Raw genomic sequence first — 26,106 nt, 5'->3', positions numbered from 1 at the left:
GCCCTGGCGATCTTAATAGAACGCCAGGGTGGTTAAAGAGAACGCGAGGTGGCTTCCTAAGAATGAAATCCGCACACAGAGGCTGGGTCTGCCTATACAGCCCAGCCTCTGTTGCTATCCAGATTCCCCCTAAGCCCCCCCCCTGCTCTCTGCGAGACCCCATAAATCCCAGCCGCGCTGCCGACACGCAGCATGTCAGCAGCGGGCTGTGTTTACCTCCTCCTGTCAGTCGCGCCGCTCCCCCGCCTCCTGCATAGCTCTGGTCCCCGCCCGCGTCCCTTGCCTCCCCGCTGATTGGAGGGAAGGGACGCGGGCGGGGACTGGAGCTATGCAGGAGGCGGGGGAACGGTGAGAGTGACAGCTGCAGATGTAAACACAGCCCGCTGCGTGTGACAGCGCGGCTGTGATTTATGGGGGATAGCAGAGCGCAGGGGGAACTTAGGGGGGAACTGTAAAGCAACAGAGGCTGGGCAGTATAGGCAGACCCAGATAGCATTGTCAGAACCCCACCTCGGGTTCTCTTTAACGTTTTCTCCTGAGTTTGCTCCTGGGTGATATCTTCACACCTTATCAAGCAAGCAAAAAACAAAAACAAAAACCTAAATAATTTTGACAGAACTTTTTCACCTACTTTTTGGTACTTAAATTGCTGAGTGCTGTTCTTCGTGTTGCATTTATCACTGTAACTACCATGTTTACCAATTCTGTATCATGTACCAGTGTCTATATTTGGTGTATACCATTGTCTGTATTATTTTGTACTACATGTTTGTTTTTTGCCCTGTACAAGGTCTTGCATCTGTCCCGGCCTAATAACTACGGTATATATTGGAAATTTTACCCTGACCCTTTAATTGCATACACTCTGAGAGGCTCCCTATGCTAATGAGGTTTTCCCATTTGGCACTGTTATTGGCCTGAGGAAGCGGGCTTAGACCAGTGAAATGCGTTGCCTTGTGCTTAATAATGAAAATCTTTTGTTGTTACAAAGATTTTGTTATTTGAGGTAAGCTACTTCCCTTTCTTTTGTTTTTATTTGCTTTTAAAGTAATACTGTAGGAGGGTCAGGGGAAAATGAGTTGAACTTACCCGGGGCTTCTTACGGTCCCCCGCAGACATCCTGTGCCCGCGCAGCCACTCACCGATGCTCCGGCCCCGCCTCCGGTTCACTTCTGGAATTTCAGACTTTAAAGCCTGAAAACCACTGCGCCTGCATTGCCGTGTCCTCGCTTGAGCTAATGTCACCAGGAGCGTGCTGTGCAGGCACAGACCATACTGGGCCTGTGCAGTACGCTCCTGGTGACATCAGCGGGAGCGAGGACACAGCAAAGCAAGCGCAGTGGTTTTCAGACTTTAAAGTCTGAAATTCCAGAAGTGAACCAGAGGCGGGGCCGGAGCATCGGTGAGTGGCTGCGCCAACACAGGATGTCTGCGGGGGACCATTAGAAGCCCCGGGTAACTTCAACTCATTTTCCCCCGACCCCCCTACAGTGTCCCTTTAAAGAATTTTATACACACCAGGGCGCCTCTTTCACCCATATTGTGTTGTAACCAATCTGATCAGATTAATGAAATCGATCTGATTTTCAGATCAATCCTGTCAATCTGATCGGATTGGTTATGAGATTTTTTTGTCCATTAGTGGCTCCAAAGGATCCTTTCTGATCGTTCATACGAATAATCGTTTGTAAACAATCGTTCTGCAAATTGTATCGTTAGTGGCCACCTTAAATCAGATTTGTGCAACCTTGGTCACTGCTTTACAGGCTACTAGAATGAAAGCAGGACTTCCCTTTTACTGATGCTACACCAAAAATATCACCCAATCGGAACCCCCGATAGGCCTATAAATACACGGCGCAATCCAAAGCGACACTTTTAAAAAAAAATAAGTTTTAGTCCTTTAAATCCGATTTTTTTTCTTTTTTTTTTTTAAACAAGACATACAAGAACAGCAGAGAGAAAAAAAAAACGCAGGTTTGATGGAAGCTTGTCATCTGCGCCATAAATTTTAAAGGGGGGGGAGGGTGGGGCGGTGGTAGGGGGGAGAAAAGAGCAAAAGTATAAGCCAGGCGAGAGCAGTGCTCCCCTCACCCACCCTCCCTTTCATTAGCTGGCTGCCAGGGTGGGCACTTCTGAACCTCATTACAGAAACAGGATTTATGAAGCCTAACCCAATGGCAAAGGAAAGGCATCTGTCAATAATTGTAGGGGAACCGCAGTCACAGCTTTGAAATCTCATTAAGAATGCAGTTATCAGACATAAAGATCAAAAACATTACTCAACTCAGACAGAATCTTACAGAGGCACATTAATTAGCAACAGGCCTATAGTACACGGGGAGGAAAGGGAAAGGAGAGAGAGAGGGAGAGCGCGAGAGAAAGAGAGACCGAAAAAGGGACTCGCACCTGCCCAACCCACAACCCCGACGCAGCCCACCCTCCCCGATCCACAGAGACGCACGCAAAAAAATACATAATCATTCCTAGCATCTGAGGTTGATCAACTCCAAGAAACCAGGGCGAGAACGAGAGAGCGAGAGAGGGGGGGGAGAGGAAAAAAATGGGTTCAGACAATCTTGGCGGGGAGCGGAGAAAAGGAAAAAGCTGTCATATCTGAGACGGATGTCAGCTCTGGCCCTGATCACAGGGGCCGCTCTCAGCCCAATTCTATCCCTCCCCGCCGTAAAGGGGGAAGGAAAAAAGAAAAAACAGACTCCATCGTCGACGCATGACTGATGCCTGCCAATCTTGAGCAGCATCCGGCGTTTTTTTTCCTTTTTGTTTAAGAGGGGAGCCCCTGCTGTGATCTAGGCCTGCGGCAACATTCATGACCCGGCAGAAAAGGAAACCTTTCTGTTTTTTTCCTCTTTTTTTTCCCTTGAAATTCTGGGCACGGAGCCCAAAAAAAAGACAAAAAAAAGACACGCTGAATACACTAACGTACACCATCTTGTTCCTGTAGCCCCAGTGATAATAGGTTATGTTGGGATAGTCTGTTCAGCTGGGGGATAGACAGGATGTGCGTCTGGAGACGCTGTACCAGAGTAGCACAGAACATGCTTAGGGGCGATATATAATTTCTAATTTTGAAAAAAGGGGAATGAGATTAGACTGTTTTCTTTTGGGGGGGGGGGGGGGGAGCTTATTGTCTTCGTTGGCCCAATGGGGAGATGTGACCTCATTTCCTGTTCCTGTTCTGTGCAGCTTTGTGGCTTAAAGGGTGCCGAAACTCCAAATTTACAAGGTGGCTTCTCACCTTGGCTGGGCCCCCCTCCATGTTGGAGCTATGGGCTGGACCCAGCAAGAGCAGAGTGCATGCTTTTTCCACCCCGCACACCCTCTTCAATCACGCTCCTGCATGCTATGCGCACCAGCAGGGGCTGGGAGCATCCTGGGCATGTGCGGTTCATAGCTGTGTATGACCAGGATGCTGTCGTCCATGGAGGGTCGAGCCGAGGCAGAGGCGAGAGAGGCACCAGCCTCAGCACAGTTTAGGAGGGGGTGCACAGCTCACTCAGCTATCATTCCCCTATTGTGTTTGAAGCAGAGAGAAATAAGAAAAGGGGATACATGGCAGTGACTGCAAGCCAGACAACTAGAGATTAAGGTGTGTGTGGGGGGGGGGGTGGAGGGTTGGGGGCCCTAGGGTGCCTCTTAGTCTAACAGCAATCAGTGTGTGACATCTGGGGTGGGAGGGATGGAGGGGAGCACTTTGGTGTCTCAGCCATGGGTGCTGGAGGACCTTGTCCCGGCACTGATGGAGGGGATAGAGAATTCCCCCTCCAGTGGTTAACAGGCGGTATATCTCCAATACAGAGCGAAGGTTGGCAACGAATCAGGTAACTTGGGCGTAGCCATAGGCACCCATGTTAATTGCTCCTATTATGACCTATGGCAGTAGCCAAATTTCCCCGGTGGCTATTTAGCGCTTAATCGGCGCAGATAATGGTAGGGAATGCTGCATGGGGGACCAATTAGGGTTAGTTTTCAGATGAGTGAGTCGGTTAGGGTAAGGTATCAGTGGGTGGGTGGGAAGACAGTTAGGGTTAGGAATTGTCCGGGGGGGAGTCAGTTAGGTTTAGGCATTGGTTGGGGGGTCAGTTAGGGTTAGGCATAATCAGGGGGTGGGGGGAGGAAGAGGTCAGTTAGTGTCAGGCATTGACTGGGGGGGGCAGTTAAGGTTAGGCATTGGCTGGGGGATCAGTTAGGGTTAGGCATTGATGGGGGGTCAGTTAGGGTTAGGCATTGGCTGGGGGATCAGTTAGGGTTAGGCATTGATGGGGGGTCAGTTAGGGTTAGGCATTGGCTGGGGGATCAGTTAGGGTTAGGCATTGATGGGGGGTCAGTTAGGGTTAGGCATTGGCTGGGGGATCAGTTAGGGTTAGGCATTGTCGAGGGGGAGTCAGTTAGGGTTAAGCATCGGCTGGGGGGGGGGGGGGGGGATTAGGGTTGATATACTGATATTCTACTTGTGATTATTCCCAGTGCCCACATTACCGCGACACACGCTTTCATACATGCGGCAAAAGATGTCAGTTTTATATAAATACATAATAATAAGAGTTTTCTCCCCAGGCTCTTTTAGCCATGTGCTCCACCCTGCTAATTTTGGTAAGCACCCGGCTGTCCTCAGCTTGCCTCCTCATCTTCCTCCTATGCTGTATGCAGAGTTGCTCAGGCCCTGCATTACCCCCTCACACCCTACCCGGCTACATTTTCGTGCCACCTGGCTGAAAACAAATTCTGGAGAGAACACTGAGTAGGACATTAGGCTATGACTATGGTCAAGTATAAGGTTGTGAGCTCCTCTGAGGGCAGTCACTGACTGCAATAACAGTGAACATGAATTGCTAGTCCTCTTTTTCTCTGCCAGTATCCGCTACAGTCATATTTAATGTGGATCTGATATAAACTTTAACACAATTCATACTTGTGCCCCTTACACATATTTTATAGGGCATTCCTCAAGCCAAATACTTTTTTTTGTTTTATGCCCTAATTGCCTATAAACTAAACAAGCCACACCCACAGCTCCTCCAGCGCCTATGCATTCTGAGTCCCATGTAGCAAGTGCTCATGGGAGCTCAGTCTGGGGAAGAGGAGGCTTTTCCGGAAGGAAGAGGCGTTACTAGCCACTGCTAAGCTTACCAGAGCTGCTGAGATTTCAGAGGCAAGGGGTGGAGAGGGAGTAAAGTTTTCACAGAGCAGCTTGGCTGTGTAATAATGACAATGGCTGCTTTCATTTGATCACAGGAAGAAATAATCATATACTATTAAAGCTGTTTGCAGCTAGATTTACTGTGTAAACCATCTAAACTTTAGATAAGGTATATAGACAAGTTACTTGCTATAGTTAGTTTTTCATCTCGGATCCACTTTAAATTGGAACTGAAGACTTTAATAAAACAAAGTGTTTCACTTACCTGGGGCCAGCCCCGTGCAGCCTTCCTGTTCCGCGCTGGTCCTCCACAGTCTTCCGTTCTCTCACCACCAGCTACTTACTTTACCGTTCACTTGTAAGTCGACAGCAACTGCGCCTGCGCACTCCCAGCCACACTATTAGCGCAGGATGCTACTGCGGGATGGAACGCGGAATAAAATGTGTGTGGCTCGGGGAGCAGTTACAGCATCGGCGGTAACGAAAGTAGCTGGTGGCAGGAGAATGCAGGATCGTGGAGGACCGGCGCGGGACAGGATGGCTGCACAGGGCTGGCCCCAGGTAAGTGAAACACTTTGATTTTTTTTATAATCTTCAGTTCTCCTTTAAGCCATTGAGGTAGAGTAAGATATCAGACTCAGCCAAAGGAGACAAAAAACTGCAGTCAACAAAAAAAGAGATTCTTATCTCTTTTAAAGCTATCTAGCATTAAAATAAAGGTTTACCGGTTTTTTTTTTTTTCAAAACAGCTGCAGTTTGTACTGTAAAACAGCTATCCTAATCCCAGAATGTCATACTTGCGGTTTGCTAGAACAGTAGTTTCTGACAGTCAGAAGACATCAGTTTTGGCAGAGCTGTTAAACACCTAAAGTCAGGTCTTGGACACGCCCCTTGCAACTGGGCAGAGGATGATGATGTCACCTCATGGCCACTCCTTTTGACCTTACGATAAAGATTTAATCTCGGATGCTGGAGTTCAGGTTGAAGAAATATTGGAGGAGTCTATATAACGGCATACTGATAAAAAGATGTCTGACATAGAGTGGAAGATCAGAGCCTGATGCTCTGGACTTCAGTGCCACAGGAAATGGGCAGTGGCTGGATCAGGGGACTTTTACACAAAGAAGCACAAACCCCAGAATGCAACACGACTTTGAATATACTAATAGATGTTTAGAGTTGGGCTTAATAGAAAATCAAAAAAAAAAAAAAAAATCAGGAGAAAAAATTAATAATAATAATAATAATATCGTAGTCTGTAAGGCAGATGCCAACATTTATGTATGCGTCTATACACTAAACGCCTTTTTTTTTCCTTGGCATGGAAATATGGTCCTAACATACGGAAGACAAATATGTTTCTCGTGGGTCCATACGTATATCTGCAAAACAAAGAGACAGCCATGATGCGAAGTGTGGAGGACATCTGTTTGGGTAGCAGGCTCCGAAAATAAAGCAGCGAGTTAGCAAATAAAACGCAGATTAGGATCGGTGACGGGTTCTGGCGCTTGCACAGGAGCTGTGAATGATAGCGCCTCTTAAAGGGTCAGTCCCCCAAAAATCTATTTTAGAGTTGTCAGTCCCCCCACTTTGTTGTAATTTCTTTACATTTCTTGGCGACTGAAATGGAAAGAACTTTCATGTATCCCTGCCTTGATTGCTGTAACACCCTCCTCGTGGTTTACCAACTTACAGATTGTCATTCTTCCATAATGAATTTGCTGCCCAACTCTTCCGCTCCTCCAATGCTGCTCCTCCCATTTGCCCCTCCTCCAACTGGCAGACACCCAGAGCATCCACTTTTAATTCCTAAAGCCAAATACTTACACTAGAAGATTATTGCCATACGGAACGACTGTTTCATACTCATACTTGAGGTTTGTCAGAACAGTCGTTTCTGACAGTCGTAAGACCTCAGTTTTTTTTGCAGGGCTGCTAAACACTTAATGTCATGTCTTGGACACACCCCTTGAAACTGGGCAGAGGATGATGATGTCACCTCATGACCCCTTCTCTTGACCTCACAATATTTATTTAATCTTGACCTTATGATAATCTCAGTTTAAGAACAATCATCATAAAGACAGCCTCTCGTTCAAGAAGTCTTCTCTATGGACGGGCAGGAGAAGCCCCACTGGAGGGACAAGAATGGTTGGCTGAGTTTGATCAGACAGTAGATAGCCGAAAGGGAAGGCGGGGCAATGACGTAAGGGGACACCTGTATTCATGTGGCATTTTCATGAGGTGATCACGAAGTGAGCCCTGATGAAGATCTACTATAGATTTACTCTAACCCAAAAATACTATTCGCAATCTGCAATTTCCATAAATCTCGCTGGAGGCGAGGTTAAAGCGGTATTGTCACCATAAAAATCAAATTTCAACAGCAACTAGTCTGAGTGTATTAAATGATAAAGATGCTAATCCTGCATTCTAAACTTTTTCTGCTGTTATTGTTTGGAGTTATCACATACTTTAGGAGCACTGGCCCTAGTGCCAAACAGTGCCAAAAAGTTGAATGCTGGGAGTTCTTTTGAATGCTGGGAGTTCTTTTTATCTATAATATATTCCTCCTCTTCCATTTATTTCCCTGCCTAGCTGATCACTTGTGTTTACAAACAAGGCTGAGGTGACTCAGTGATTGGATGTGTAAATAAAAAAAAAGACTCTGGGAGGAGGGCAGCTAATGAATACACAATGAGCAAGGGAAGGGAGGGGGGAAAACGAGTCAGGGAGGATATGATGTCAGCATTAGCTTGGCAAAATGGCCACTGCCTGCAATAGGATTTTCTGCTTTTCCTTTATAAAATTCACAGGAATCATTACGTGGATAGCACAATACATCTGTTATGTAAGTAGAAGTAGTATTTATCTACTTATATATGTGTTTTTTATTTCTAGGTTAGCATTGGTGTCGCTTGTTCTTTAATAAAGCCTATGCCACTTGGAACTGGGTCCATCAAGATGCAGAAAGCACATCTGATTGGCTCATTACCATGATATAATATGCATTCATTCTGCATGTAAGACGACATTTTTAGAACCACACTGACCACCTCATTCCACCATCACCCACTGTTCTGCACACAACCTTCTCCTATCCTCCACTAGAAACATCTCCCCACATTTACAGGAATTCTCAGGAGTGCCTCTCTTCCTTTGGATCTCCATTCCAAAACTCATGTCACTCTTCCACCCTCGAAACTCACGTATATAATCTAACCTTGAATATTCCCTTCAAGCACTGAATGAGTTCTGCTTCCCGCAGAATCTAACACAAGAACTACCAGCCTCTGGACCAACTTATGGTGCTTACACGCATCCAATATTAATTGTCCTGTGATTGGCCAATTTTACTACTTTTATCATAAAAATTGGATGTGTGCATGCTCCTGCTTTATCCCTGATCTACCAAAATCTCCCCCCCCCCCCCCACACACACACACACACAACTACCTATTATGTCTTTACAAGGCATTTGTAATTTAATTTCAGGTCTATTTCAATCTGTGATTTTCACCAGGAAGTTTGAGTGTTGCGTTAGCAACACAGATCAATCACTTTGGAGTACAGAATATCCCCAAAATCCCACTCGCTATCATATGTAATTTTCATGCAGGAAATAATGCCATAGCAATGTCTAGTTCTGTTTAGAGAGATCTTTAAACAGACTAGAAAAATACAAAATCCCAGAGTTATAGAGGAGTAGTGAAGGCCATTTAGTAGCTAATAATCTTATCTTGCTTGAAAATGTAAAAAAAAAAATTGTACGCAGTGCAGATGTCGGACAATTAAAATCGGTGAGAGGTGCAACAACCCTAATTTGCTGACAACTTACGTCAAACTTGCTAGCAACATGGAATTATCAGCATGGCACTGGCAGGAGTACTATGGCTGGCACTAGTGTGAGGAGGAAATCCCCCAGTATCCGGAGGAAGCCGTTTTTTTTAAGTTTATCGTTATATGGCCAACTTATATGGCTCACATTTACTTCTTAAAAGATACCCGAAGTGACATGTGACAAGATGAGATAGACATGTGTATGTATAGTGCCTAGCACATAAATAACTATGCTGTGTTCCTTTTTTCTGTCTCTGCCTGAAAGAGTTAAATATCATGTTTGTAAGTGGCTGACTCCTGACAGTGTGACCCTCACTGATAAGAAATTCCAACTATAAAACCCTTTCCTAGCAGAAAATGGCTTCTGAGAGTAAAAAAAAGAGATAAAAAGGGCAATTTCTTATCAGTAAGGGTCACACTGTAGTCACTTCCTGTCTGAGTCAGGACTGAGTCAGCCATTTACATACCTGATATTTAACTATATCAGGCTGAGAAAGAAAAAAGGAACACAGCATAGTTATGTGTGTGCTAGGCACTGTACATACCCATGTCTATCTCATCATGTCACATGTCACTTCAGGTATCCTTTAAAGGAGGCTACACACTTGTCAATCATTGAGAAATTGTTAGAAATAAGCATTGGAAAAACCACTGTGAAGTAGAATAACACACAACGTTATGTTTAATCTGTGCATCTATTTGAATAAACGCAATCAGATATGTTACCTTGCACATCTCATTTATTGTTAAAAAAAAAATGAGTCAATTCCCCCTTTTTTTCAGAACTGCAATTTCTATTACTACAGGTATTTCATAACAAGGGGATCATCCTAGAATAATATTTTGTTAAACGGGACCTGAAATGAGACGCTGCCGTATGTATTTCAGTTTAAACAATGCAGATTGCCTGGTTATCCTGCTGATCCTCTGCCTCTAATACTGTTAGCCAGAGACCCTGAACAAGCATGCTGATCAGATTTTTCTGACAATAATCTGACAAGTTTAGCCGCATGCTTGTTTTAGGAGTGTGATTCAGAGACTGCTGCTGCCTTGACTTTTTTAGGCCTCTTTTCCATGAACTGTGGAACTGTGTGCTCAGCAAGCAGTTGCCAGGCTGCAGTGAACAGTTATGAGACAGCAGTGAGCAGTTACCAGGCAGCAGCCAGCAGTTGCGAGAGTTTGAGAGGCATTTCACTGCCTATCAACCGTCCGCGGAAATGAGGCCTTAAAACGCAAGTCCTCAAACCAAAGAGTTTACTGGTAACTTGCCAGCATTTGGGCCTTCAGCAATCCACTGATATCTTTCAAGATGTGTTTACTTTTTAAACATATTTATTGCAATTTTTTTCTCAATAAGAAATAATTTTCTTTTATTATGTACCACTTCGAGATAGCATCAGTCCTTCGGTACCATGCCGTCTAAGAGTTGTAATCACAGGTTGCAAATAAACAGAAAGAAACAATATAACTTTGTTTAATCACCTGTGTATAATGGAAAAAAGTCAAGAAGTCCTCCTGGGTGATGGGAAAACTTCCATAAACTATTCACCAAGGCCAACTGAAGTCCTACACGTTCAAGTACAAGTTCAAGCTCACCAGTAGCTCACCAGCTCACCTCTTTGTTTTCTGATTGAACTCGATGGACGTATGTCTTTTTTCAACCCAAATAATTATCTAAGTATAAACCTCAACACACGAGAGAAGGATAGAATCGGCTCGGTCTTTCCCACCGTTAACCGCACAAAACAACCAAAATATTTTGAGGGCGGGGATAAAACCTCTCATTCTTTTTCAGGTATCTCTTGTTTGGAATGAGAATTCTACCCAGGAGTCCTTATAGCCTATCCTACGCTCTTTCCTGGGTGCTTTCGAAAAGGCAATCGCTAGAACTAAAGCACAACATTACCGACTTTTAAATTTTGGCTAACGGGCAATTTTGCAATTCGCATCTCCTAGAACTGCTTATTTGGAGATTGCAATTGAGTGTTCTGCCGTGCATTTTTCCATATGTTTGTGAGCATTATCTGTGTGCTGGGCAACATCGAAGCGATTACCACAATTACATCTCCTGAAACTGATTAAAAAAGAAAAACATAAATGGACCAGAAGGCTGAGAATGTTGTCCTAGGTTGGAGATGGTCTATGAAACATCTACGACATAAGTTTGAAGGGGGGGGGGGGGGGATAAAGTATAATGGAAGATGTAGAAATGAAAAAAATGTCAAAACACAGGCCAGACTCTTTTTTTTTTCAAAAAAGCTTCCATATCCATTCATTAAAAAAAGTGACATGTACATATTACCTATATTATCCTTAAAACACTAAGTACTGTAGGGTGAATAATTGATCAAACAGGTCTCGTTAATAAGTAAAAAAATGGAATAAAATGGAGGAGAGAATCATTTTAAAAATAAATATGTTTTTAAATAACGACCTGACTTTATTAATGACCACCGTCAATGGGGAGAGAGCCCTACATCTTACTTATGCAAAATAAATTCATCCTGCCTCATTAATATTCATATATATTCAAACACCATTTCAAATGAAAGAAAGCATTAGGGTAACCCAACAGCTAATTGTATCCGCATTGTTATTTGTCGAGGAAAGACAAGTGTTAAGTAGCGAGTGGAGGTTTATCGTGGTCCTCACCTGCGACCTCTACGCTCCAGAAGCTTATGGATTCCACGGCACAGTAACGTTTTTGAGCAGAAGAGTATTATTTTAAACGTATATATTGACAAGAGCTGCTGACCTCGGGCCCCGGAATGCACAATCAAAAACTGCCATTAGCACGTCAAATATGATATTCAAATGAGCTTAATCGTGTGTTATTTCAATGCTTTGTGTGCTCACAAATGAAAGAAGAGAGTCAGAAACTGTTCCAGACATTTTCAGAAGAGAAACTGCACGTAGCTTAATGTATGCACAGTTTTCTTCTTCCATAATGGGAACTTAACAGGGTCCAACCTGTTTTTGTACTTTCCTAACAGCTGCTACAGGTTAAAAGCACCCTTCTGGTAATTAATAACATGTGTTCTGTCAGGACCAATTAATAATTTATAATTATAGCGCCAAACTGCAAAGTTTCAATTGTCTTCGAGGCTCCCACTTCAAAAAACGAAGACAAAAATGCCCACTAGCGTCCAATTCTTTCACGTTGATGGAGAAACAGCCGCTACTTTGCTAAATGTCTATAAAAAATATCCTTTTAAACGGTTTATTTACCAGGTTTCCATATGCTACAAAAAAATATATATATATAGATATATTTCAATTAGTAGTGTTTGCAAAATTGCAATTTAGCTGTCTTGTCTAATATTCAATTCTTGTTTAAAAATACCAGTTATGCTTCATGGGCGATAATAAAATCTTTTGAATGTAACAATGTGTTTTTTTTTTCTCTTTTTTTTTTTCTTTTACCATGTAATTCAAGAAAAGATGAAAAAAGTATACAAGGAATCCTTAAGACTTAAAGGAAATGTCACCTATGTGATATAAAGCAAACCTACCATTGTTTAGGGTTTTTTTGTAAGTCAAATTAATGTAATGACTAGCAGGAGGCAAAGCGCGGTTGAAGGACTTACAATTATTTAAATGCACGTATCATGGCAGTTGATCAACCGTACATAAAATTGTCACCTTACTTTATTATGCAATTATTTTATGCGCGCGTCAAAGAGCTGAATAAGGAGGACCTGTCTCTTCAGTTTAATTACATTTGAATGTTATCACACAAGTCGAAACTATTGTTGTTTTTTTTATAAATCTCGAGCTCTCAGTTCAGAGCCCTTGGATGAACTAAAACCTGAGGAGGGGGTACACCTGGACCACCTTTCCGTGTTCTGCCCAACTCCAGAGTTCTGGTTTTAATTAGGACAACAAATTTGAAAACCCTTTCCGTCAAAGACCCCCCTAAAAAGGTCTTCTATTGTACCTTGGGAATTTTTAACAACTCAAGGTGCGTCTAGGGTCAGACCAAAATGACAGCGCGCCTATGCGGGTTAATTGTGCTACGACTACGGCCTTTTAGCGAAGTCTAGGCCAGTCTACTCTCAATGGTTGTCGCAAAGAAAAAAAAAAGGGTAACAGGAAGCTAATTATGGTTTTATTTTTTTAATTAAAGAAAAAAATTAGAGAAGGGTCATGATAAACTGGCCTTTTTCCTCTTGTACAGTAAGTCTGATCTATCTATCTATCTATCTATCTATCTATCTATCTATCTATCTATCTATCTATCTATCTATCTATCTATCTATGTATCACTCTACCTGTCTCTATTACCCACTAATCCTGGGGAAAAAAGCCAATAAGGAACCTTTATAATCGGCCTAACTCAGCTGGGCTTCATTGCATCTCTCATAGCCCTGACAGAGTCACCATCCATTGTAATCACCGTACAAAACAATCTTTAGGAGAGGGAAAAAAAGAGAAAAATGCAGACTTGTGAGCCAATTTAAGAAATAACTGCTGATACATCAGCTATTGACTGCTTCTCTCCTGCTCATGATAACGCTCAAGGCGAAACAGGGAGCAAAAATGACAACATCAACGGCAGGCAATAAACTGTAGCAGCCAAGAACACTGAAAAACTAATTGACAGCTGTCAAGCTAATGGGAGAAATGGCAGCTGATGTTGGAAACATCTCGTATTTTTTTTCCTTCTCTCTCTGTCTTTTTTTTTTTTTTTTTTTTTTTTCAAGCACGGGATATCGTTGAAATCTTTCAAGCCTTCAATTTAAGCTTTTTTTTGTCGATTTTTTTTTTTCTGTTGTGTCCTTTTTATTGTTCCTCTTTTTCTTCGCGGGTAAAAAAAAAAGAGCTAGAAAGCAATGGACGTCCATAGCTAATCATTTTGTCAGCTAGCTTGCTAGCAGTAATCTCATCCCCATAGACCAATGTATGGCAGTTTGTTTTTTTTCTCTTCCTAGGCAAATAATATGCTCGAGAGTGTCACTGTAAAAAGTGTTTATTGCAAAGGAAAGTAGAAGATTTTTGGAGAAGGGAGACTTCGATGGAGTTTGAGAATGGCTGACAGGGCAGCAGTTTGCGCCCAGAAAGTCAATTCAGCCCCCCAAAAATAAAAAAAAATCACCCTCTGAATAGATTTCTGCAGAAAGCTGACTGTTGCAGGTTTGCAGTAGGTTGGGGACATTTTCAACTGAGCTTAAAATACAAACATTGTTACAGAATTGAAAATTATTGTTTGAATAACCAGTTATAGCTGTTCAGTGCACCCAGAAATTTTGAGATCCTCCTGCTTAGTGGGCCCTTACTAAGGCCTTGACTAGCTGCTATATTAGGGGAGAGCATTAATTTAAGAAGAGGTGAGCCCCGGGTTACAGTAAAGAAGGACTTTCCTAGGATATATATATATATATATATATATATATATATATATATATATATATATATATATATATACATATATATATATATATATATATATATATACATACATATATATATATATATATATATATATATATATATATATATATACATATATATATACATACATATATATATATATATATATATATATATATATATATATATATATATATACATACATATATATATATATACATACATACATACATACATACATATATATATATATATATATATATATATATATATATATATATATACACACACACAGAGCATATAGTCTATATATATTTACATACAAACATACCCACTCACTGCAATAACAGTGCAGCAGGGTGCATATGTCCAATTATATACTATCATTGTTTTATGTAACTGTGTCATCACTACAGCCCAATATTGTAACTGCAGTAGGTGTAACCACTACTAGGCACAGTTGTGTAAACCTATGGCTTGAATTATATAAACAGCACTGATAACAGGGGCGGAGAAAGAGGCGGAGAAAGATGGGAGAGGAAGAGGGAGGAAAAGATGGAAAGGAAGAGGAAGAATGGAAAATGAATGTAGTAAGAGTGAGGAAGGGTAAAGGCAGGAGAGGGAGAAAGTGGAAGGGTAAGGGGAGGGAAGGGAGGGGGGGAAATGATGCAAGTAAAAGGTGAAAGAAAGAAGAGTAAAAAGAGAGAGAAAAGAAGAAGGCTGGGAAATAGAGGTAACAAGTCTATAGGGAAGAAAGGAATGAAGAAGGAGGAAGAGGAAGGGTAGGTAGGAAGGAGGAGCGAGGAAGTAAGGAAGAAAAAGCAAAGAAGTAAGGAACAGTAAGGAGAAATAGAGATAAGGGAAGGAAGGAAGGACAGAAGGAAGGAAGGATGGAAGGAATAAAAAGACAGAAAAGGAAATGGAGATAAAGGGACAGGAAGGAACGGGGTAAAGATGAGATAAAGGGACAGTACGGAAGATGAAAAGATGAGATAAAGGGACAGGAAGGAAGGGGGGGAAGATGAGATAAAAGGGACAGGAAGGAAAGGGGAAGATGAGATAAAGGGACAGGAAGGAAGATGAAAAAGATGAGATAAAGGGACAGGAAGGAAGGGGGGAAGATGAGATAAAGGGACAGGAAGGAAGATATAAAGATGAGATAAAGGGACAGGAAAAAGGGAGGAAGATGAGATAAAGGAACAGGAAAGAAGGGGTAAAGATGAGATAAAGGAACAGGAAAGAAGGGGTAAAGATGAGATAAAGGAACAGGAAAGAAGGGGTAAATATGAGATTAAAGGAACAGGAAAGAAGGGGTAAAGATGAGTTTAAAGGAACAGGAAGGAAGGGGTAAAGATGAGATAAAGGGACAGGAAGGAAGGTAAGAATGTGAGTTAAAGGGACAGGAAGGAAGGAGGAATGATGGAGATAAAGGGACAGGAAGTAAGGTGGGAATGTGATATAAAGGGACAGGAAGGAGGGACGAAAGATGGCGATAAAGGGACAGGACGGAGGGACGAAAGATGGCGATAAAGGGACAGGACGGAGGGACGAAAGATGGCGATAAAGGGACAGGAAGGAGGGACGAAAGATGGCGATAAAGGGACAGGAAGGAGGAAGGGAATGCAGTAAGACAGAAATGGATGGACAGGAAGGAAGGAACAAAGACAGATAAAGAATGAAAGGAATGAATAAGGGAAAGCCTTTCCTCTTTGTAACCTGTAAACTGTTGGGCATTGCAGGTTACAGCTCAGGATTATCCAGCACAGGTAGAGTTAATAGGCTAGTCTGTCTGTTAGGGCCCCAAGATGCGACCGCACAGGCCTCCTGCTCTGTTCTCCGCACACAGAACCATTAGAGGAGGCCCTAATCCCAGCAAAGTGATTATCCAGGTACCAAAAACCCATTTGTCACCTGCAGTAGAAAATTGAGTTAATGCACAACTAAAGGCGAACAGGACTGCGTAATATCAACTTGATTACATCAAACTAGCTACAAACCTAATTCTGGCGAATGACAGTGCGCGCCGCTTGTCATCTCCAATCATTAAAGCTGTCAGGAATCCATCAGGTTTACAGCTAATTAGGTGAACACTAATGAAGCTGGCAAAACAACTTCTCTATCCTTACGGCTCAGTGAACCCTTTAGTTGGGGGTGGGGGGGGGGGGGGGGTAAAAAAAGGGAAACAAAAAATGAAAAATCACAGATTTTTTTTTAAGTTCCCCAAAGGTTGCTGGAGGAGGTATCCTCAGTGAACTACCAGACCAGACAGGAAGTTGTCATTGTCACACGAGAAACTCACCACAGCTGTATATTCAGAATTTAACTAGTCTCGAGGTAACCACAGGAAACGTTTTGTTCGTAATGCCCCACCAATTGATTGCTTAAGTTTTCAAGAATTCTCTCTCGCTGCTCCTTTTATCTGGATCAACCTTCTCTTGCCTGTGAGACACTCCCCATCCCTTTACCTCATTTATCCTACATGCAAAACTGAAGCCTATAACCTTGTTATCTCTCTCTCTCTCTCTCTCTCTCTCAACTTCTTCTACTTCTATATTACCTGCACTGCAACTACGACCAAATCTCCCTCAGGACTTTTTCACCCATACAATATAAGATTGTACCTCCTAGTCCTATTGATTTATTAATACAATGATAAGTATATACTTTCCAATACATAAGAATCAGGGTTGGAGTAATCCCAGCAGCTAATGCACTTTAAAAATTACAAAGCGTTGCATAACTTTGGCGATTTTATCCAATCGTTCTTAAGAGCAATTAAAATGTCCTGCTGGTACTGGATTGGACAGATTTGTTCCTGCATTGCCATTTTTATTTGTCCACCTGATACAACCATCCATATTTATCCCGACCCACATAAGAACATGTGGTTTAATGTTCCTATCGCAGTCATGCCAGCAAACATATTCTATAGCGCGTATGGCCAAGTAGCAACTGACCTACATTGAGATTTCTAGACCTATCCGCTTACGTGTATTATAATGCTATCCTTGTATTCATTCCTCTATGTTTTAACACTATCGTTTTACGTATTTATGTATATCACAATGCTATAGCTTTACCAGTATGTATTTCTGCATATTGTACTCCTATAGTCTTATGTATTCCTGCATATTATAATCCTATCATTTTATGTACTCAGGTAGATTATAATACTATTGTTATATTTATCTATATAATCATAGTACAGATGTAGGTATCCACACATATCATGACATAAATGATTGTTCACATATATTATTATTACTGATTTATAAAGCGTCAAAATACTCAGTGCCGCTGAATATGTTATAACCCCATAGTTTTATGTATTCACTTCTAATGCTATATTTCATATATTCCTATATGTCATAACACTATAGTTTTAGGTATTAAAGTATATCGTACTGCAATAGTTTGATATATTCACGCATATTTTCCCACCATAGTTTTATGTATCCGTTTATATAATAATGCTGTGGTCTTAGACTCTGTATCTTTTTAAATCGTCTTCCCCCATGCAGATGTTGGCGATACAATAATAATAATAATTCACTATAAAATTTAAGATACCTACAATGTAATGCCTGTCCCCAATTCAGACACACAGGCACTGGATACAATTTTCAGCAAAAGGCAATTAAAATACCAACATGCTTTTAATGGGCTGTGTAAGGCTGTGAGGTCAGACTGACTAGGCCCTGCTTTCCTCACATTCACTGTTACAGTATACATCGGCTGCATTCAACATCAACATAGATACAATATATACGTATATTAAAAAAAAGTATTTACGCTCTTAATAACCAACACCATCACAAGGGAAAAAAAACAACATATTTATTCCCAGGAGACTGAATAGCGGCTGGTATTTGAATCCAGTGCTGTTTTCCGCTACTCCGCCTTAACACTTGCTGTACCTCCCCGCCGTCCAATAGTCACGCAAAGCCTGGCCCCTCCTCCTCCTCCTTGTTACAAATAAGTAACAATTTGCTTATTCCCAGCATAAAGCATTAAACAGCGTCTCTCTCTCTCTCTCTTTTATCCTATGTAATACCCCACTCACTGGCAGCCCATGATTGACCATTAGGCTATTGATGAATGTCTCTGTCAAGCAGGGAGACAATTAAATCAAATATGGAATCAAGTCATTCGGACTGGTCATTCCGATACAGTAAAAAGCATTCTCCCCTCGCCTATTAGACTGCAAAGCAATTGCCTGTGTGTATTTTTTTTTTTCAAAGCCTTTTAACTAAGCCAGTAGTTAAAAATACAACAGCAGCAACCTTCCTCCGTATTCCTACAGATGCATTAAGAAAACAGAAAAACACACATTCCCAGACTGAAAGCAACAGACTACAGACGAGGGACATATCAGAAGGAGGGGGGGGGGGGGGGGAGATTTTCAGCATCTAATGCATTCGTACTCTGATAAAGTGTCATTGTATAGCTTCTATAAAACCAAACAAGGAACTACAAGTCCCGCCGGGCCTTATGTAGACCTAGACACAGACAGAGGGGTTCTTGGACTGACAACACACACAGCGAATGGATAAAAAATAAATCGCTTGAAGCTGTGAATTTGTGAGTTGCAAGTTTATTGACCTGCTTAGAAAGAAGCACACAGATATGTCTCATCTATTCACAGATACCGAATTCATAAAATCACATGAGTGCGTGCAGTCCGGATCTGCATGCAGACGTTCGTGCGAATCGAGGATGAGTGAATGCTCCAGCCCCCGAGTTAATCTAGTCTGTGTCCTCCTTAATTGACATCAGCAGAGAGAAAACACAGCTCAGCCAATCAGAGAGAGGCATTTTAAAATCATTACCCAGAATCCTTAAAAACTGGAGCTGCCGGTTGCCTTCAGTCGCATCATACTGGTTTATACCTTCGCCCTGCCGTCCCTAAATAATGGCACGGTAAGCTTAAAACTGGAGTCTTACATGCTGGAGATAATGGAATTCTATCTCTATTTATTCCCTTTAAATAGTGAGCTGATGACCCACCAAGTTTTTATTTTGCTGTTATTTTATGCCAACCCCACTAGACATAAAGACAATATGATACACAACCATGGACTGACTACTGAAAGGGTCAAACTTACATCACCCCAACAATTCTGTGTCGAGGTTTTTTGTTTTTTGTTTTGGTTATTGCTTTCTAATATCTCCTGAACATGATTGGCTATTACAGATAAACAGATCGTCGGGCCTATGGACTGTTCATTTTTAAAAAGGTTGGGGAGTATACAAAGAAGAAGAGAGAACGGATGGATAGACTTGATAGATAGATAGATAGATAGATAGATAGATAGATAGATAGATCTATATAAAGATCTGAAGCAATCCAACTATATTTAGCTAAATTTGTTTGCTGAAGTCCTCAGACAAAATGCACTCTATTATTTATAAGAATTGCCAAAAAAAATGTCTTCAAAAAATTAATATATATATATATATATATATATATATATATATATATATATACATATACTGTGTGTATGTATATATATATATCAAATGCACTCTACACTATGCTCTACACTATGCATCCAGGGCCACATATGTAGTTGTTGTGTCTACATAAGCTGGCTTTACTATCTGACAACCAAAATATGGCATTTGCAACCTCCTCCATAGACAGCCAGACACAGCAAGAGGGCTGGATAGATGAACCATAGATAGATAGATAAATAGATAACAGTGTTTAAACCTAAAGCTACAATCACAAATAGTATTATAACTGGTGTGTGTGTGTGTGTGTGTGTACTGTGTGTGTGTGTGTACAGTGTGTGCGTGTGTGTACTGTGTGTGTGTGTGTGTGTGTGTGTGTGTGTGCACAGTGTGTGTGTGTGTGTGTGTGTGTGTGTGTGTGTGTGTGCACAGTGTGTGTGTGTGTGTGTGTGTGTGTGTGTGTGTGTGTGTGTGTGTGTGTGTGTGTGTGTGTGTGTGTGCACAGTGTGTGTGTGTGTGTGTGTGTGTGTGTGTGTGTGTGTGTGTGTGTGTGTGTGTGTGTGCACAGTGTGTGTGTGTGTGTGTGTGTGTGTGTACAGTGTGTGTACAGTGTGTGTACAGTGTGTGTACAGTGTGTGTACAGTGTGTGTGTGTGTGTGTGTGTGTGTGTGTGTATATATATATATACAGGTTTTGACAAATACACAAAGAGAGAGGGCGAGAAAGAGAAAGCATAGACTGCTACAAAACAAGAATACCAAATACACAATTGCACTAAAAGCAATAACTAGCCAGTCTGATCAGTATATTTTCATAAAATGTAAAAATGTCTTCTTCCACTGGGACCTCATCCCCAGTGCCAAGTTTTTCAGCGAGGCCTGCCGTCCGGCTAGTCCGCCTGTGTGATGCCAGGGACAGGGCAGGCAGTGCTGTGCCAGCAGCCACATGGGCACCCGGCCTCAAAGCAACACAGGAAGTTTACTGGGTAAAGCCTGACGTCACCTGACCCCAGTGTTACCATCGCCTGTGATTTATTGATGTTTATTGGGAGTGAATAGATCAAAGGCAGCCAGCTGACAGGCAATCAATCACTCATCCAATGAGGGATGGCAACGCTCCATCAACTGAAATCCTTTCCCCACAGCACACATGTCCCAACTGAACATTATTGCAAAATAATCTTTTTTTTTTTTTTTTGGCTCCGTTCCCCTTTCCCCCCTCCTGACTCGATCCACCCCCTCCCTCTTCCTCTCGTCCCCTATAGCTTTAGAAAAAAAAAAGAGATTGCTAAATCCTAATAAGAGTTGACATTTGCAACAAGGGCTCAACGCTTATAACAGACAATGCTGGGAATTAAATATATAGAGTGCCAAATATGGAAAGAGGAAGAAGGGGGGGGGGGGCGTTTAGCAGACCGGTCAGGAGGCTGTGACAAAAAACAGACCTTTAATGTTCCTCTTTTTCTCCCCTCGAGTTTTGTTTAAGAAATATATATATATATGCATATACACAAATACATAGAGTCAGTGCTGTGCTCTCCTGATCGATTCATCACCGCTGTTGGTGGAGGATCCTCACTTGAACTTTCTCCACTGCCCCCCTCGAGTCCTTCCTAACCTTAACTGTAACCCCCTCCCTGTACAAACATAACTTGACCCCCTGCTGAACTATCTACTTCCCATCGTCTGCTACAGTGAAACAAATCGAGTGCAGATATAAAAGACGACACAAACACTCCACAAACACAGGAGAGATCCTGGGAACCTGTTTAGGAGACATCGACAGGATGTCCCACCTCAGCAGGCCCAAGAGGTCCAGGGCACTGTGCTCCAAGCACAATCCACCAGCTGTGGACTCACCTGACATCGTCCTATAAAATCAGCCACCCTTTTCATCTCTAGGAGGCAAATGTGTACACGAAAGGGTTGCTGGATCTTGGGAACCACCAATAGCAAATGAGATAGGACAATTAACCCTGTCGGTCGTTCCTGGGGTGATGCTTAGACAAAACCAACATGCAGATAGCAAACTACAATCCCTGGGCCTTCATCTTATCGTTCTAGGTTAGCTGTGCCTACAGCACAAAGAACCCCATCGTGCTCACCTTGCAAAGTGTCTCTTGAACTCTTCACCTCAGTTGGAAAAGTCCTACCTACCCATCTATCTATTTTGTTTTAACTGAATGGTAGAGATGTGTTGTAAATTTGTCAAGGCAGTTTTTCTCGCTGTACAATAAGCATCACCCCCTCACCCCCCCTTCCCTCCAGGGCCGATCTAGAACTTTGCACAGCACTAATCACTTTCGGAAAGTCAATGATTGATACCTGTCAGCTTGATGGATTAATCAACCGTCGGGGTAATTAATCATTAGTTTCGGAATATCATTAGAACCCCCCTCCCCCATAAACTTCCACTGCTGCCCACTGGAATTCCAACGGATAATCAGGTGAAGTCGAATTTAAATTTCCAACTTGTCTTTAGCTAATAAAATGTATTTATTTTAATTTAAAAATAAAATAAAATAAAAAATAATAAGTAAGAAAAAAGCCCACAAAAAGTTTGTTGGCATGAGATGGAAGGGGTCCCACAGGGTAACACTTTTGCACCAGGGTAACTCTGGGCTTTAGTGACTATTGTCAGTGATTGATGATGATAACCCCCCCCCCCCCCATATACAGATGTTACATATGGTTCTGCCCCAGCAATGCGCAGCCATGAGCCCCCCTGGCAGTGTGTGGATGTGGGCACAGGGAGGCACATGGGGGAGGCACAGGAGGCATGGAGCCTGGCTGGCAGCAGAATGGGCAGAGATGAGGCATTGGATGGGCAAGGAAGGAGGACTGTACCTGCGGCTCTCCGGGGCGCTTGCTGCTTCCTCCTCGGCATGCTGCTCCTCTGGCTCGGCGGCTTCGGGGGACAGGCGGGGGGGCACGAAGACTTTCCGGGGCCCCCACTGATCCGCTGAGCCGATCCACTCTCATGCACCGACACCGAGCTCTCCTGCTCCCGGGGCAAGTTCCGGGGGAGAGAAGAGAGAGAGAGGCGCTGTGAGCGGAGGAGGGAAGGGGGGAGGGGTGGGGGGACAGGGGGGGGACACGATCAGGACATGAGGGGGGCACCGGGGGCAGCGGCACACACAGGAGATCCCAGCCGATCCGCTCCAGCCTCAGCCTGAGCTCCAACAGCCAGCCCGAGCTGCAACAGCCAGCCCGAGCTGCAACAGGCAGAGCAGAGACGACAGGAGAGGAGAGAGAGCGTCACTCACACTGCTCACACTGCCACTTAACTCCTCACTGACTGACACACCGCCACTCCACTCTGACTGACAGGCTTACACACTGCTAACCCTGGCACTGCCAATACACTGCTCACACTGCCACTGAACTCCTCACTGACTGACAGCCAGACACTGCTAACCCTTGCACTGCCAATACACTGCTCACACTGCCACTGAACTCCTGACAGGCTGACACACTGCCACTGAACTCTTCACTGACTGACAGCTTGGCACTGCTAACCCTTGCACTGCAAATACACTGCTCACATCACTACTGAACTCCTCACTGGCTGAGACACCGCCACTGAACTTCTCACTGGCTGACAGCCTGGCACTGCTCACCCTGGCACTGCCAATACACTGCTCACAATGCCACTGAACTCCTGACAGGCTGACACTGCTTACCCTGGCACTGCCAATACACTGCTCACACTGCCACTTAACTCCTCACTGACTGACACACTGACACTGAACTACTCACTGACTGACAGCCTGACACTGCTAACCCTTGCACTGCCAATACACTGCCTCTGAACCTCTCACTCACTAACACACCGCCACTGAACTCCTCACTGGCTGACAGCCTGGCACTGCTAACCCTGGCACTGCCAATACACTGCCACTTTACTCCTCACTGACTGACACACTGGCACTGCCACTGAACTCCTCACTGACACTGTTTACCTTGGCACTGACGATACGCTGCCACTTAACTCCTACTGACTGTCCCGCCGCCACTGAACTTCTTACTGACCTACAGCCTGACACTGCATACCCTGGCACTGCCCAATACACACTGCCACTCAACTCCTCACTGACTGACAGCCTGACACTGCTACTTAACTCCTTACTGACTGACACACCACCACTGAACTCCTTACTGACTAACAGCCAGACACTGCTAACACTGGCACTGGCAATACACACTGCCAATGCACTGCCACTTTACTCCTCATTGACTGTCACTGAACTCCTTACTGACTGACAGTCTGGTACTGCTAACCTGGCACTGCCTATACACTGCCACTGAACTCTTTACTGACTGACAGCTTGACACTGGTAAACCTGGCACTGCCAATACACTGCTGATTAACTCCACACTGACTGACAGTTTGACACTGCTAGCGCTGGCACTGCCAATACACACAGCCTCACATTGCTACTTAACTCATCACTGTCTGATAGTCTTACACTGCTAACACTGGCACTGCCAATGCCCACTGCCACCTAACTCCTCAGCCCAGGACACATTTAACACCAGCTCTGGTTACACTGCCTATTACATGTGCAGTGACATCCTAAAACTTTACCCTGCCACTGTCAATACTGAACCTCGTCTAACCCTGGCAGTGCCAACACTGCTCACATTTAACCTGTGACTGGCAAGCCGTTCTGACATTGCTAACCCTCTCACTGCAAATACTACTGCCACTTCACCTCTGACTGGCAAGCCATACTGGCAATGCCAACCCTGGCACTGAAAATACTGCTGACACTGCCACTTCACCTCTGACAGCCAGGCAAGCCATACTGGCAATGCTAACCCTGGCACTGCAAAAACTGCTCAAATTGATACTTACATCCACCTTGACAGCCTGACACTGCAAACCTCAGCACTGCCAATACTGCTTACACTGCCATTTATATCTTCACACAGATAATACTGGTATTACCAATACTGCTCACACTGCCAGTTAACTCTCACTGACTGACAGTATTTCACCATTAATCCTGGCACTGCCAATACTGCTCACACTGCCAGTTTACTTCTCACTGACTGTAAGAGGTTTACACTGCTAATCCTGGCAGTTGCATTATTCACACAGACACATGGGCACTGCTAGGCACTGCTAACTCCAAAGCAGCCAGTACTGCTACCATTGCCACTTAACTCCATAATGACTTCCAGCTTGACGTGGGTAAACCTGGCACTGCCAATACTGCTCACACTGACACGTAATTCCTCCCTTACTGAAAACCTAACTTTGTCACTGCCAATACTGCACACAATAACTGACATTGCTAACTGTAACACTGCCAGTACTGCTAATTCTGTCCCTTAACTGACACTGCTAATCCCAGCACTGGCATTACTACCTAAGCTGCCACTTATATTGACTGGCTGCCTGACGTTAATTACCCTGGTAATGCCACTACTGCTCACGCTGCCACTTAACTCCTCACTGGCTGACGGCCTGGCACCGCTAATACTGATTACACATTGGGCTCAAACTACCAGACAACTGCTTACCCTGGCACTGGCACTATCACACTGCCAATTATATCCTCACTAAAAGCTTAAAAGCGACAAACCCAACACAGGCAATAACCCAGTGACACTGATCACCTCATTGACAGCCTGGCTGAATACTCTGTCACTGCCAATACTGCTCACAACGACTGATAACTGACACTGCTATCCCTGCCACTGCCAGCACTGCTCACACTGCTACTCATATCCTTACTGACAGACACCACTAACCCTGCCACTGCCAGCACTGCTCACACTGCTACTCATATCCTCACTGACAGACACTACTAACCCTGCCACTGCCAGCACTGCTCACACTGCTACTCATATCCTTACTGACAGACACCACTAACTCTGCCACTGCCAGCACTGCTCACACTGCTACTCATATCCTCACTGACAGACACTACTAACCCTGCCACTGCCAGCACTGCTCACACTGCTACTCATATCCTCACTGACAGACACTACTAACCCTGCCACTGCCAGCACTGCTCACACTGCTACTCATATCCTCACTGACAGACACTACTAACCCTGCCACTGCCAGCACTGCTCACACTGCTACTCATATCCTTACTGACAGACACCACTAACCCTGCCACTGCCAGCACTGCTCACACTGCTACTCATATCCTCACTGACAGACACTACTAACCCTGCCACTGCCAGCACTGCTCACACTGCTACTCATATCCTCACTGACAGACACTACTAACCCTGCCACTGCCAGCACTGCTCACACAGCTACTC

At 43.5% G+C, this 26,106-nt stretch overlaps 1 protein-coding gene across 2 annotated transcripts in view; it reads right to left on the bottom strand.

Moving 5' to 3' along the window:
* The window catches only part of TSHZ3 (teashirt zinc finger homeobox 3), a 146,114-nt gene that overhangs the window by 102,176 nt on the left and 17,832 nt on the right, over positions 1-26,106 (bottom strand). Inside the window, exons 1-2 of one of the 2 annotated variants that reach the window (XM_068260013.1) lie at positions 23,370-23,425; positions 22,672-22,825 (exon numbers count right to left, since the gene is read on the bottom strand). In XM_068260013.1, the coding sequence (XP_068116114.1) occupies positions 22,672-22,711 (40 nt within the window). In that variant the 5' untranslated portion in view covers positions 22,712-22,825; positions 23,370-23,425. Of the gene's footprint in view, positions 1-22,671; positions 22,826-23,369; positions 23,426-26,106 lie in introns of those variants that run through there. The other variant, XM_068260012.1, reaches the window with a different exon arrangement.

The sequence above is a fragment of the Hyperolius riggenbachi genome, chromosome 11 (assembly GCF_040937935.1).
Source record: "Hyperolius riggenbachi isolate aHypRig1 chromosome 11, aHypRig1.pri, whole genome shotgun sequence".
Classification (NCBI taxonomy): Eukaryota; Metazoa; Chordata; class Amphibia; order Anura; family Hyperoliidae; genus Hyperolius; species Hyperolius riggenbachi.
This window is presented reverse-complemented; position numbering and strand designations above follow the sequence as displayed.